This window comes from Panthera onca, chromosome D1, assembly GCF_046562875.1.
Source record: "Panthera onca isolate mPanOnc1 chromosome D1, mPanOnc1 haplotype 2, whole genome shotgun sequence".
Taxonomy (NCBI): domain Eukaryota; kingdom Metazoa; phylum Chordata; class Mammalia; order Carnivora; family Felidae; genus Panthera; species Panthera onca.
Genome location: NC_138348.1, coordinates 11,452,895 through 11,467,380, shown reverse-complemented (window position 1 = coordinate 11,467,380; position 14,486 = coordinate 11,452,895). Strand labels below are relative to the sequence as shown.

At 39.5% G+C, this 14,486-nt stretch overlaps 1 protein-coding gene and 1 pseudogene across 2 annotated transcripts in view; both read right to left on the bottom strand.

Moving 5' to 3' along the window:
• LOC132661803 (olfactory receptor 5AN6-like) overlaps positions 1-14,486 on the bottom strand; it is a 132,851-nt pseudogene that overhangs the window by 114,576 nt on the left and 3,789 nt on the right. The window lies entirely within an intron of this gene.
• LOC144613124 (olfactory receptor 5AN1-like) lies at positions 6,970-7,908 on the bottom strand. The gene has a single exon (XM_078434074.2). It carries the CDS (start codon positions 7,906-7,908, stop codon positions 6,970-6,972), a length of 939 nt encoding a protein of 312 aa, XP_078290200.2.

Sequence of the window (14,486 nt, the reverse complement as noted above, 5' to 3'; positions counted from 1 at the left end):
CCTCACGACAGTCAGAGTGGCCAAAATGAACAAATCAGGAGACTATAGATGCTGGAGAGGATGTGGAGAAATGGGAACCTTCTTGCACTGTTGGTGGGAATGCAAACTGGTGCAGCCACTCTGGAAAACAGTGTGGGGGTTCCTCAAAAAATTAAAAATAGACCAACCCTATGACCCATGAGTAGCGCTGCTAGGAATTTACCCAAGGGATACAGGAGTACTGATGCATAGGGCACTTGTACCCCAATGTTTACAGCAGCACTCTCAACAATAGCCAAATTGTGGAAAGACCCTAAATGTCCATCAACTGATGAATGGATAAAAAAAATTGTGGTTTATATACACAATGCAGTACTATGTGGCAATGAGAAAGAATGAAATATAGGGGCGCCTGGGTGGCGCAGTCGGTTAAGCGTCCGACTTCAGCCAGGTCACGATCTCACGGTCCGTGAGTTCGAGCCCCGCGTCAGGCTCTGAGCCCCGCGTCAGGCGCTGGGCTGATGGCTCCGAGCCTGGAGCCTGTTTCCGATTCTGTGTCTCCCTCTCTCTCTCTGCCCCTCCCCCGTTCATGCTCTGTCTCTCTCTGTCCCAAAAATAAATAAAAAAAAACGTTGGAAAAAAAAAAAATTTAAAAAAAAAAGAATGAAATATGGCCCTGTAGCAACGTGGATGGAACTGGAGAGTGTTATGCTAAGTGAAATAAGCCATACAGAGAAGGACAGATACCATATGTTTCACTCTTATGTGGATCCTGAGAAACTTAACAGAAACCCATGGGGGAAGAAAAGGAAAAAAAAAAAAAAAGAGGTTAGAGTGGGAGAGAGCCAAAGCATAAGAGACTCTTAAAAACTGAGAACAGGGGCACCTGGGTGGCTCAGTCGGTTAAGCGGCCAACCTCGGCTCAGGTCATGATCTCGTGGTCCGTGAGTTTGAGCCCCGCGTCGGGCTCTGTGCTGACAGCTCGGAACCTGGAGCCTGTTTCAGATTCTGTGTCTCCCTCTCTCTCTGACCCTCCCCCGTTCATGCTCTGTCTCTCTCTGTCTCAAAAATAAATAAATGTTAAAAAAAAACTGAGAACAACTGAGGGTTGATGGGGGGTGGGAGGGGGGAGGGGGGAGGGCAGGTGATGGGTACTGAAGAGGGCATCTTTTGGGATGAGCACTGGGTGTTGCATGGAAACCAATTTGACAATAAATTTCATATATTAAAATAAAGAAACAAACAAAGAAACAAAGAAAGAAAGAAGGAAAGCAGGGCAGCTATACTCATATCAGGCAAAGTAGACTACACGCCAAAAATGGAAATAAGAGACAAAGAAGGTCCCTATATAATGATAAAGGGGTCAATTCATTAAGAACATGAATATATGCACCCAATATCAGAGTTCCAATATATATAAGCAAAAATGAACAGATCTGAAGGGAGACATAGACAGCAATACAATAAGAGTAAAAGACTTCAATACCCCACTATCAGCAATAGATAGATCATGCAAGCAGAAAATCAACATGGAAATGTTGGACAAAACCAAACAGTAAGCCAGATGTCTTGAACAAACATTTATAGAACATTCTATCCAACAGCACCAGAATACACACTCTTCTTAACCACACACTGAAAATTCTTCAGAATAAATCATATGATAGGACACAAACCAAGTCTTCACAAATTCAAGAAGACTGTAATCATGCCATGTATCTTTCCCACATGCATTGTTATGAAACTAGAAATCAACAAGAGGAAAGCTGGAAAAATGACAAGCGTGTGAACACTAAACACATTCCTGAACAACTAATGGGTCAAAGAGGAAATCAAAATAGCAATCAAAAAATACCTCAAAAACAAATGAAAATGTCAACACAACACAGGAAAACCTAAGTGATGCTACAAAAGCAGTTCCAAGAGGGAAGTTTACAGTGAAATTGCATATATCAAGGAATTAAAAAGATTTCAAATAAATAACCTAACTTTTGACCTCATGGAAGTAGAAAAAGAAGTACAAATATAGCCAGTGTTAGCAGAATAAAGGAAATAACAAAGAGTAGAAATAAATGGGATAAAGATCAGAAAAGCAATAGAAAAATATCAATGAAACTAAGGCTGGGGTTTTTTAAGAATAAACAAAGTGACAAATCTTTACCTAGACTAAAAAAAAAAGAGAGAGGAGGGGTGCCTGGGTGGCTAAGTCAGTTGAGTGACTTCGGCTCAGGTCATGATCTCGCGGTCTGAGTTCAAGCCCCGTGTAGGGCTCTGTGCTGACAGCTAAGAGCTGGAGCCTGTTTCAGATTCGGTGTCTCCCTCTCTCTCTGCCCCTCCCCCGTACATGCTATGTCTCTCTCTCTCTCTCTGTCAAAAATAAAAAATAAACATAAAAAAATTACAGAAATTCTATGAAATTATTTTTTAAAAAAAGAAAAAAAGAGAGGAATAATCCTATAAACTTAACTCTAAACCTCATTTTATGATCCCAACATTATGCTGATACCAAAGAGTGATAAGAACACTACATGAAAATTATATACCAATGTCCCTGATGAATACAGATGCAAAAAATCATAATAAAATATCAGCAAGTCAAAATCATTAAGGGATCATCTACCATGACTAAATGAATATTGTCCCTACAAGGATAGTTCAACATACACAAAGCCACAAATATGATGCACCACATTAATATAAGATAAAAAGCATATCATCTCAAAGATGCAGAAAAAGCGTTTGAAAAAATACAACATCCTTTTTTAAATAGTCAACACTTTGGGTATAGAAGGAACTGACCTAAACATAATAAAGCCAGAAATGAGACATCCACACTTAACATCACTCAACAATGGAAGGTTAAAATCATTTCCAAGATCAAGAGCAAGACAAGAGTGTCCATTCTCACCATGCTTATGCAACATAGTACTGGAAGCCCTAGTTAGAATAATTAGGCAAGATAAAGAGGTAAAAGGCATCTAAATCAGAAAGGAAGGAAGAAAACTGTCATTATTGCAGATGATATATTCTTATATCTAGAAAGTCCTAAAGACTCAACCAAAAATCTATTGGAAGTAATCAAGAAATTCAGTAAAGTTGCAGTACTTAGAATCAACATACAGAAAGCAGTTGCATTTCTATACACTAACAATGAAACACCTGAAAAAGAAGTAAAAAATATTATACCATTCACAGTAACATTAAAAACAATAAAATGCTTAAGAATAAATTTAACCAAGGAAGTAAAAGATCTGTACTATTAAAACTAAAATACATTGATGAAATTAGAGAACACACCAAAAAAATGGAAACATATCCCATGTTCATGAACCGAAATTAATATTCTTCAAATGTCCATACTACCCAAAGTCATCAATAGATTGAAGAAAATCTCCATCAAAATTACAATGACATTTTTTACCAAAATAGAAAAAACAATACTAAAATTTGTGTGACACTTCAGAAGACCTAAGCCAAAGGAATCTTGAGAAAGAACAAAAGTGGAGGCATCACACTCCTGATTCCAAACTATACTACAAAGCTATACTAAACACAAGTATGGGTCTGTCATTAAAATAGACACATAGCGGGGAGCCTGGGTGGGTCGGTCGGTTAAGCATTGGCCTTCAGCTCAGGTCATGATCTTGTAGTTTGTGACTTCAAGCCCCATATTTGGCTCTGTGCTGACAGCTCAGAGCCTGCAGCCTGCTTCGGATTCTGTGTCTCTCCCTCTCTCTGCCCCTCCCATGCTCATGCTCTGTCTCTCAATAATAAATAAACATTTTAAATATTAAAAAAGATAGACACATAGGTCAGTAGAATAAAATAGAATTGAGAAATCAACTCCCACCTACATGTCAACTACTGTTTAACAAGGGAGCCAAGAATACTCAGTCAGGAAAGAACAGTCTCTTTAACAAATGGTTTTGTAAAACCTGGATTATCAAATGCATAATAATAAAACTGGACCAATTCCTTCTACCACTCACAAAAATTAACCCTAAATGGATTAAAGATAGGAATATAAGACCTGAAACCATAAAACTCCTAGAAGAAAAGATAGGGAACAAGGTCCTTGACACTGGTCTTGAAAACGATTTTTTAGATCTCACACCAAAAGCACAATCAACAAAAGCAAAAGTCAACAAGTGCAGCTACACAAATTAAAAAGCCTCTGCACAGCAAGAGAACAATTAACAAAATCAAAAGGCAACTTATCTGTAAACCATATACTTAAAAGTATTTACCAACCACGTATCTCAGATAGGGGTTAATATCCAATATATAAAAAGAACTCATATAACTCAAAAACAAAACAATATGATTAAAAAATGTGTAGAGGAACCAAATAGATATTTTTCCTAGAAGACACCCAATTGGCCAACAGGTACATTAAAAAATACCCAACATCACTAATCATCAAGGAAATGCATATCCAAACCACAATGAAATATCAACTCACACCTGTTAAAATGACTATTATCATAACAAGAGATCATAAGTGGTGGTGAGGATTTAGAGAAAAGGGAACACCTGTACACTATTTGTGGAAAGGTAACTTGGTTTAGCCACTATTAAAAACAGTATGGGGGCGCCTGGGTGGCTCAGTCGGTTAAGTGTCCGACTTCGGCTCAGGTCATGATCTCGCAGTCCGTGAGTTCGAGCCCCGCGTCGGGCTCTGTGCTGACAGCTCAGAGCCTGGAGCCTGTTTCAGATTTTGTGTCTCCCTCTCTCTCTGACCCTCCCCCATTCATGCTTTGTCTCTCTCTGTCTCAAAAATAAATAAACGTTAAAAAAAAAATTAAAAAAAAAAAAAAACCAGTATGGATGTTCCTCAAAAGATTAAAGAACTACCATAGGATCAAGCAACACCACTTCTGGGTATACACTCAACAGAAATAAAAACAGGATACCAAAAAGATAATCTCCACTCCCGTGTTTATTGCAGCATTATTCATAATAGGCAATATATGGAATGATAAAGAATTATAAAGAAGACATGGTGTTGACACACAGCACAGTGGAATATTACTCAACAACAACAGTGAAGGAAACCTTGCCATTTGAGACAACACGAATGGACCCTGATGGCATTATGCCAAGTGACATAAATCAGACAAGGACATAAACTGTATGATAGCACTACTATGCAGGATCAAAAAGCCAAACCCATTGAAACAGAGAGAAACCAATGGTGGTTACCAGGACCTGGAGAGCAAAGAAATAGGAGAGATGTTTTTTGAAAGGGTACAACCTTGCAACTAAAAGATAAATAAATATGGAAATCTCATGCACAGCATAATGATTATGAGGTGCGCCTCCTACTGAAGCCCTCATGGTTCCTTAGGAAGCCTTCTCATACATCATTACACACTTTTAAAGAACAATACTTCAAAGAACATGCCTAAGCTTGCACGGTGGGGAAGGGGAGCACACATCTTTTATTCACACTGCCCTACTTCCTTGGTATGGGGTAAGACCTCACATTCTCTCCCAGAGATTCAATGCTTCCCCTTCTCTCAATCCCATCCATTTGCAAACTTGTGAAAAATTTGGCAAAGGCTTCAAATGCCTCTTCATTTATAATCTTTAATTAAAGAGAACAATTATGTGACTCATCAGAATTAAGACACCCCCCAAACAGCAATGAGAACCCAATGAATCTCCAAGGTTAATATGTCATTGTAATGACATATGCTTTATATCAGTTGGTTCAAGTCTGAGCAATCTGGCAAATCAGCAGCCAGTATTGTTACACATCTTGTTCCCTTTTCAAACAGATCACAAGAACCAAAAGCTTTATGTTCAACTTTACACAAAGAAAACTGGCCAAAGTTAAAAACCCTGCCTCTCCCACTATTATTTCTTCTCTGGCTCTTGAGGCTTCCTAGAAAATATCAGCATTAGAGTAACTCTAACCATCTACTCCACGCATTATATCACCCCATACAACACCATAAATCTCTAGGACATAAAATGTTCAACATAGAAAATAAAAAGAATATATATCAGCTTTCCATATTTGTTCTTAGTCTGCAATATTTATAATTCAGTAACTCTACTCCTACAATGAATTTTCACACAAGTCTCCTCACACCAAACATAAACAGATGCTTGAAATATCAGAAATGATTTGAGAGTGCAAAACACTGGCTATGTCACACAACGGCAAATTTTCCACATTTAATAGGAGAAAGAGGCTTGAGTCCCACAATATAAAAAACTGATATTGGCTATGACATGGATTTTGAACATCATCTCCCATCAGAAATCCCCACTGAAACTAGAAGCAAGAAACTAAACCATCAGACTCCTAAGAAATGGTAAGGAAGGGACCACATCCTTCATTCCAATCCTCTTTAGGATTCAAATCACCTTTTCCTTCAGAAGATTATAGCTGGTAGAGACTGGGATGTGACCAAATTTATGGGATGATTAGCTCTGAAAGAGGCCTTAGACAAACAGAGCTATATCAGACTCTTCCCAGGAGACACAACCAGGCTAATCGTATAGCTTTATTTCTGTTCAAAGGCACATCCTCTCTCTCCGTTTATTCCCACTATGGCAGAAACACACAACAAACATCAACCACCATCATGTCTGCATTACGCCACATCAAAATATTTGGGACACAAGTTCTCCACATTCTTGGGGCCTCTGTCAGATATCAGTCCTTTACAATCAGAGGTCTGAGACTGAGCAGGACTCAATCTCCAAAGCAAAAGGAACTAACGAGTTTCTAAACCTTAACATTTTACAAATACTTGCAGATTATTTATAAATGATGATGACATTCCCCATGTATGAAAGTATGAACCTCCTCAGGACTTAAAGACATTGTGTTTGTGTGGAATCAAGCCACCGTCAGTCCATTTGGCATATTAATCTGTGTCCAACTAAGCTTTCTTCATACAAAGGCGATATTATAGTCCATTTATTTGCATATTCTTAGGAGTTAAGCTTTCTGATAGGACAAATCTGGACAGAACCTCAGCAGTACCATCTCTTCTTCTGTAAACTCCTCAAGGCATCTTTGATTTCCTTGTTCCTCAGACTGTAAATCAAAGGATTCAACATGGGGATAACCACAGTGTAGAATACTGATGCAAATCTGTCAAAGCTGGAGGAACCGCCAGAGCTGGAACTCAAATAGACAAAGACACTCGAGATATAAAAGAGGGAAACTGCTGTTAGATGAGAAGCACAGGTGTTGACAGCCTTGGACCTGCCTTTAGCTGAAGTGATCTTCATGACGGAGATGACAATATAACAGTAGGATACCATGATAATGAGAGCATTAACTACCCCAAAGATCATTGTTACTATAGCAAGCAATAGCTGTACAAAGAAAGTGTCAGTGCAGGACAGGACTAACAACTGGGGCATGTCACAGAAGAAGTGGTTGATGACATTAGGCCCACAGAAGTGAAGCTGAAGTATGGCACACAATTGGGATACAGAACCAGAGAGTCCAGCCAGATAGGACCCCAGCACCATCCGAATACAGAGGGTGGGTGACATGACTGATGAATAGAGAAGAGGATTACAAATGGCGGCATATCGATCATAAGCCATGGCTGTCATGAGACAAGACTCACTCAGTCCCATGATTGAAAAAACAAAGTATTGAACGGTGCAACCCACAAACGTGATAGTTTGCTGCTCTTGGAAAAAGCTGGAGAGCATCTTGGGGGCTGTGGAGGTCACATAGCAGATATCCATGAAGGACAGATTACTGAGGAAGAAGTACATGGGTGTGTGGAGGTGAGAGTCCATCCTTATTAAGATGATGAGGCACAAGTTCCAAGTCAGAGTCATAATGTAGATGAGCAGGAATACAACAAAGAGCACTACTAGGATTCTGGGGAAATCAGAGAATCCCAAAAGGATGAAATAAGTGATCTCTGTAATATTTCCTCCCCCAGTCATTGGCTTGGTGCTTCTAGAATCAGAAAACAGAGAAGAGAATGCACTGCTGAAATCTCATTCAAATTAAAGAGATATTTTCAAATTTGACTGAAAACTTAACAGAAATTCTGTGGTTACTACAGAGATCAGTCATTGAAAGTTTTTTTTAAGCCTTTGAAAATTCATTATATAAGTGCAGCTTTATAAGAGCATAAGGGTCATCACTGCAGATTAAAACTGAAATAGCCCTTCAGTCCCAGATAGCCATCTAGATAAATTTTTTAAATTTCTTCTTTTACCCTTAAGAAAAGTTATTTTTGATGTTTATAACAATTTTACAAACTTTTATGTAAATTTTTTGATATATCATCTTCTAACTGGCCCAGAAAACTATATCATAACTTGACTTTGATAATATTTTCTCAAGGCATAGCTTAAATGCCCAATAAAGTTATGGAAGAAGTCTCTTGGGAAGTCTTCATACTAAGTACACCAAAGGGAAGCCAGCATAGCTCATTACTGACCCCAACAATTTTTTCAATCTTAGGGTATTTTACTACTTGAAAACAGCATGGTACTGTGGTTAAAGGTTCAGACTTTGGAGTTTTATCTGATACCTTCTCATTTTATGAACTCGCCCCCATAGCTTACACACTAAGACTGATTTGCTCCCAATAAAATGAGAACATCAAGAGCCCCTGGACTATAAGATTACTAGGAGAGTTACAGGAAAATTCATGGGGAGGCCCAGCATACAATGCTGTACAAAGTAACTGTTGAGGGGCGCCTGAGTGGCTCAGTCGGTTAAGTGGCCGACTTCGGCTCAGGTCATGATCTCGCGGTCCGTGAGTTCAAGCCCCGCGTCGGGCTCTGTGCTGACAGCTCAGAGCCTGGAGCCTGTTTCAGATTCTGTGTCTCCCTCTCTCTCTGACCCTCCCCCGTTCATGCTCTGTCTCTCTCTGTCTCAAAAATAAATAAACGTTAAAAAAAAAATTTAAAAAAAAAGAAATACAATTGATGAAGGAAAAATGGTCACAAACATAAAAAAGACAAATGTAGTAATCCCTTTAACATAAAAGGTATAAATCAAGGGATGGGGCATTCACATTTACTCTGATAAGGGTACAAAATGATTTTATCTCTCTGGAGGAAAAACGTTTTTGCTTTATATAACATCTCTGTCTCTCTGTCTCCCTCTCTCTGTCTCTGTCTCTGTCTCTCTCTCTCTCTCTCACACACACACACACACACACACACACACACACACACACACAACATGTGAGCCAATTACAAATACCAAAAGTAATGACTGGTATGATTTTGATTCCTCTTTTAAACATCCTTGTATTTGATAAATTTTCAACAACCCCTATAAGAAACAACTTATTAAGATACATACATCCTTAATCGTACAGAGTCTCAGACTGCACTCTCCCTGTTTACAGAGTCTTAATGGAATTTAAACACTCTCCTTTCTCCTTTCTCCCTTCTTTTTTTGTTCAGACCCTTGAGGCTGTTTCCACTTTTCCTTTTTCCTTTTTTCCCTCCAGCTGCTTTGCGGGGGGGGGGGGGGGGGGGGGGGAGTGCTTTTCCCGTACTCACGCCCCCCCCCCACCCCATCATCTCTCTGCAAGCAAAAACCACTCCCTGCCCTCTGCGGCTTCTCTCTTCCCCAGTTCACCTCTTCGCGCTGCATACCTGCCGAGTTCTGTGGTTCAGGTTGTGCAGATTGTTGTGCTAATCCTCAAATCAGTTTTCTAGGTGTGCAAGATACTTTCGTGTTGCTCTGGCCACAATTCAGGGGCAAGAGACGCAAAAAAAACTTCCATGCTATTCTACCATCTTGGCCCCTCCTCCTCAGTTGCCTCATCTATAAAGGGGGCTAATGATACTACCTCATAGGATTGCTGCAAGGACTGAATGACATAAAGGGCTTCAAACAGTAGAGGCTCAATAAATGTTAGCAAGTATCATCCCCATTATCACTCCTCTCTGTGAAAGAAAAATAAGGCAGAATGAATACTGAAAGGTCAAGGAGCTCTTCACATAATTATTTTCTAAATTAGATGGCCTCTGTGCCTAGACTCAAGAATACTGTTAATCAATGACTATAGTTATTTCTATCTCATATTGTTCTGTTATCTGCCAGTCAGCTGTAAGCTCCTGATGCCACTTTTTGTGTTCTACCACCACCAACTACTCTTGAGCTGACAACACTATGCACAGTGCATAGTCCAATGGAGATGTTCCACTATTTAGTGATAAGCATCTTGTATACTAATGTTTGCATAACTGAATAAATATATGTTGAACAAATGGTTCTTTCCCCCACTTCTGGATGTAAATCTAAAATTGTCTTATTACATTTCAAATATGTTTTTAGGAACTTGGAAATCTTTCTGTTTACTCTTAAAGTGTTGCCAATATACGTTCTCCATTATTTTATCCAAGATGAGTCAGAGTCAATGAATATATTTTGCAAGTATGAACTCCTGTGTAAAACATACCCCAATACACCAACACAATCTATCAATTCTGTGAAAATTAAGTCAAGCTTCTAATTAATCACTTGCAATAATTTTATTTTCTTATTACATTCTGGTAACAAGAGGCAGGCAGAGCTAAAAGTATTTTATTTAACTCATCATTCTCCAAATAAAGGTGAAGAACTGTGGATTGTTTACTAATTCATGTTAAAATTGATCCTGAAAACTTATCTTGCTAAAATTTGGTAAGATAGAGGAAGAGGGAAAAATTCTGAATATATTCACTCTCTTTAATTAGTTTTTTGCATGTGTTCAGAATATCCCAGACACTTTGAAGAAAAGGTGACTGACATAAATATTGGTTGGAGATAGGGTTATAGCTAATCAACACATTTTCCAATATGATCTACTAAGGACATGGCCACTCTGTAAGGCTGTTCAGGGTACAAAGTCAGGTAAAAACCAAGATGTTGCTGAATGAAGAAGAAAAATATAAGTTAAAAAAAAAAGGTCGGGGCGCCTGGGTGGCTCAGTCACCTAATTAAGCGCCCGACTTCAGCTCAGGTCATGATCTCACAGTTTTGGGGTTCAGGTGCCTCACTGGGCTCTCTGCTGACAGCTCGGAGCCTGGAGCCTGCTTCAGATTCTGTCTCCCTCTCTCTCTGCCCCTCCCCCACTCATGCTCTGTCTTTCTCTCAAAAATAAATAAACATTGAGAAAAATTTTAATTAAAAAAAATTAAAAGAGACAGTAAGACCAACAATAACCATGGTACATGGGCGGCTCAGTGGGTTAAGCATCCAACTCTTGATATCGGTTCAGGTAATGATCTCATGGTTTGTGAGATAGAGCCCCACATTGGGATCCATGATGAATGTGGAGCCTGCTTGGGATTCTCTCTCCCCCTCTCTCTCTGTCCCTCCCAAGCTCTCACACACACACATGCTCTCTCTCAAACAAACGAACAAAAACAACTACCTATGCTTGGGAGTGAAGCATCTCTGATATCTGTGTTACCCTAACACTAGTGCCTCCAGACCCCCAGGGTCTCCAAAGATGACCATGGAGAGGTATATGAAGTATTTCAAAAGGCCAATGGAATACTACTTGAATACTCTGTCATACCAGTATTTGCCTGAGAGTCAATAAACTGTTAATTTTAGCTCAGTGTGAAATTATTGACTTCTAAAATTTGCTAGGCTTCATAAACATTGTCTTATTAGGCTCTAAGTAATCCCATTATCCCCCACTTTACAGGTGAAAAAAAAGAAGGTAACAGAGCTTAAGACCATATCGTTAAGAAATTGCAGAACTGGAACTCAACATTCATCCCTCACCCCAGAATAATCCCTGATATTTTAGAGTAGAGATTAATCTTTTCAAGGAAGGTCAGAGACATTCTATAGGTGAAAGAGAACCCAAGGAAGAGCCCACCGTGGAGAGTGTGGGAGTGAGGGAGGGAGAGGGAAGAGGTGAAGAATGGGAGAGACTGAGGACCATAAACCTTGCTCCACGCAGGTCCTACTGGAAGAATCACATGGCTATTAAGACAGAAAAAAATCCACCGTTCTCACTAAATCTTGCCCTCTCACCTTGACCCAGATTTCCCAAGAAGACAGAGCTCTTGCCAAAGGTTAAAACTGCTTATTTCTTTTCCAAAGGAATTTTCCAGCTGGGCCCTATCACTCTCCAAGATGGGAGCCTTAGGCTATGAAATTGGCTGTCCACTCAGAGCAAGAGAGATGCCCACAACTGGAGATCCTATAAAATGTGTTATTAAGAGCAAAGGTAACAGGAGAAGGCAATTAGACGGAGAAAACCCCCAGATAACCTGCTCTCTGGAGTCATGATTGTCATGGAGTTTTTGTCCCTGCTAATTTCATGTTTCTCTTTGCCATGTCCCTTCTGGATCCATTCCCCGCATCCCCATAGTCCAATCATGTTCTCATGATTGTAGCTTTTCTTTTAACGAACTTGGAGTCATTTGAGTTGGAAAGAACCTAGGGACCATCTACTACAATACCTCAATTACCAGGTGAGGAACCTGAGGCCAAGGAGCTAAAAGATTTGCTCAAGATGACCAAGCTAACTGGTAAAATATCTTAATTAAAATAAATTAGATACATGAACATTTCCCTCTGTACAAAGCACTTTCATTTTAGATATTTACAAACATACATTTTCTCAAATGACCAGACTCTCACAGCAGTCCTGTGAGGCAGACATGCCATTATTCCCTACGCATAAAGAGGAAACTGAGAAAATAAGGAAAACAACAAAACTAATTCATGACAGAGTCACGACTTATCATGGTTACAACCTGGGACATGGGTATCAACCAATTTGATGACTTGATGACTGTGTGATCTTGAACAAATTAACCTCTCCAAGCCCCAGGATTATCATAAAATGGGGCTGATAGTAGTAGCTACTTCATAGAGTACGTCTACATTGAGAGAATCAAGTTAGATAATGCATACAAAGCACTTACCAGGGGGTGTAGTACAAACATAACTTCTATTAACAGTAGGTGTGATTTGTGTGTTCTGATTTGGAGTTCTTTCCAACGTGTTCTGCTGCATTACTAATCCTTCACTAAAAATATCTACTTAAGATCATTCCCATAAACATTTTTCTTGTTTGTTTCTAGGTTTAAAAAAAAACTTTTTTTTCAATGTTTATTTGAGACACACAGAGAGAGAGAGAGAGAGAGAGAGAGAGACAGAATGTGAGTGGGGGAGGGGCAGAGAGTGAAAGGGAGACACAGAATCCAAAGCAGGCTCCAGGCTCTAAGCTGTCAGCACAGAACCCGACACTCACAAACTGTGAGACCATGACCTGAGCCGAAGTTGGACGCTTAACCAACTGAACCATCCAGCTAACCCTGTTTCTGGGTTTTTAGAAATGAAATTCATCTACCCTGCCAGTTACTAGGGATGCAGAGATGTTCGAGACAAGATCCCATCCTTAATTTGATCTACTTCAGCTATTCTTACCTGCAGGGAGAAACGGGTGGGTGGGCAATGAGTTAATTATTTAACTCTCACTGATAGTTTAGTAGTTATATATTCCCCCTGATAAGAACTGTAATATCTTAACCCTTTTAAAGACAGAACACCAAAAAGTATAGAATGTGGGCATCATGGCCAAGCAATGGAGGCCATGTTTCTGGTAAGAACAAAAATGTTCCACAAATCACACTTTGTGAGATTCTAATAAATTGTTGCTACACTGGGACGAATGTGGCAGACCTCTATGTGCCCAAGCGTTCTATCTGTAATATCGGCAATATAATTTCTCACCTGCCATTTTCATATGGTTAACAGAAAAACAAGTCAAACCTATGTGATGTAACTATGCAAAATGTAAAGTACTGTATAAATACTAATGTAATATATGTATGAAATGAGTCCATAAATTGTGTGGAAAAAATGTCTTTAAAAAATTCTCTTTAAATTCTCTTGGTTGGACTCTGAGTCTCCATGGTACTCCAGTCTGGTGGCTTTTCTGCCCCTTGGTCAACTTATTGTCCTGGAATCCCTGAGGGGCTCAGATGTCTTGGACTTAGGCACACCACAATAGCCATTATTTCTGAGGTCTTGCACTGTCTCTGCGAAGCTACCATGGAGCATGCTTCAGGCTTGCCTTTACCCAGAAATTGATGACTTTGACTTCTTTATAGCCTGTGCAAATCTCCCCAACCTTGATTCTATTTTTTTTTATTTTTTATTTTTGAGTGAGAGAGAGACAGAGACAGAACACAGGCAGGGGAAGGGCAGAGAGAGAGGGAGACAGAATCTGAATCAGGCTCCAGGCTCTGAGCTGTTAGTACAGAGCCTGAAACGGGGCTTGAACTCGTGAACCGCAAGATCATGACCTGAGCTGGAGTCGGACACTTAACCGACTGAGCCACCCAGGCGTCCCCCTCGATTCTATATTTTAAGTATAATTAACATACTGTGTTATATTAGTTTCCAGTGTACAATATAATGAATGGTCCAGCCAGAAATCAAAGAGGAAATCAAAAGAGACAGGGGACAAATGAAAATGAAAACACAATGGTCTAAAATCTTTGGGGTGCAGGAAAAGCTATTCTAAGAGGGAATATTATAT

Excerpts from the sequence above, each read along its gene's own strand:
- LOC144613124 (XM_078434074.2), bottom strand. The coding sequence starts at position 7,908 with ATGACTGGGGGAGGAAATATTACAGAGATCACTTATTTCATCCTTTTG.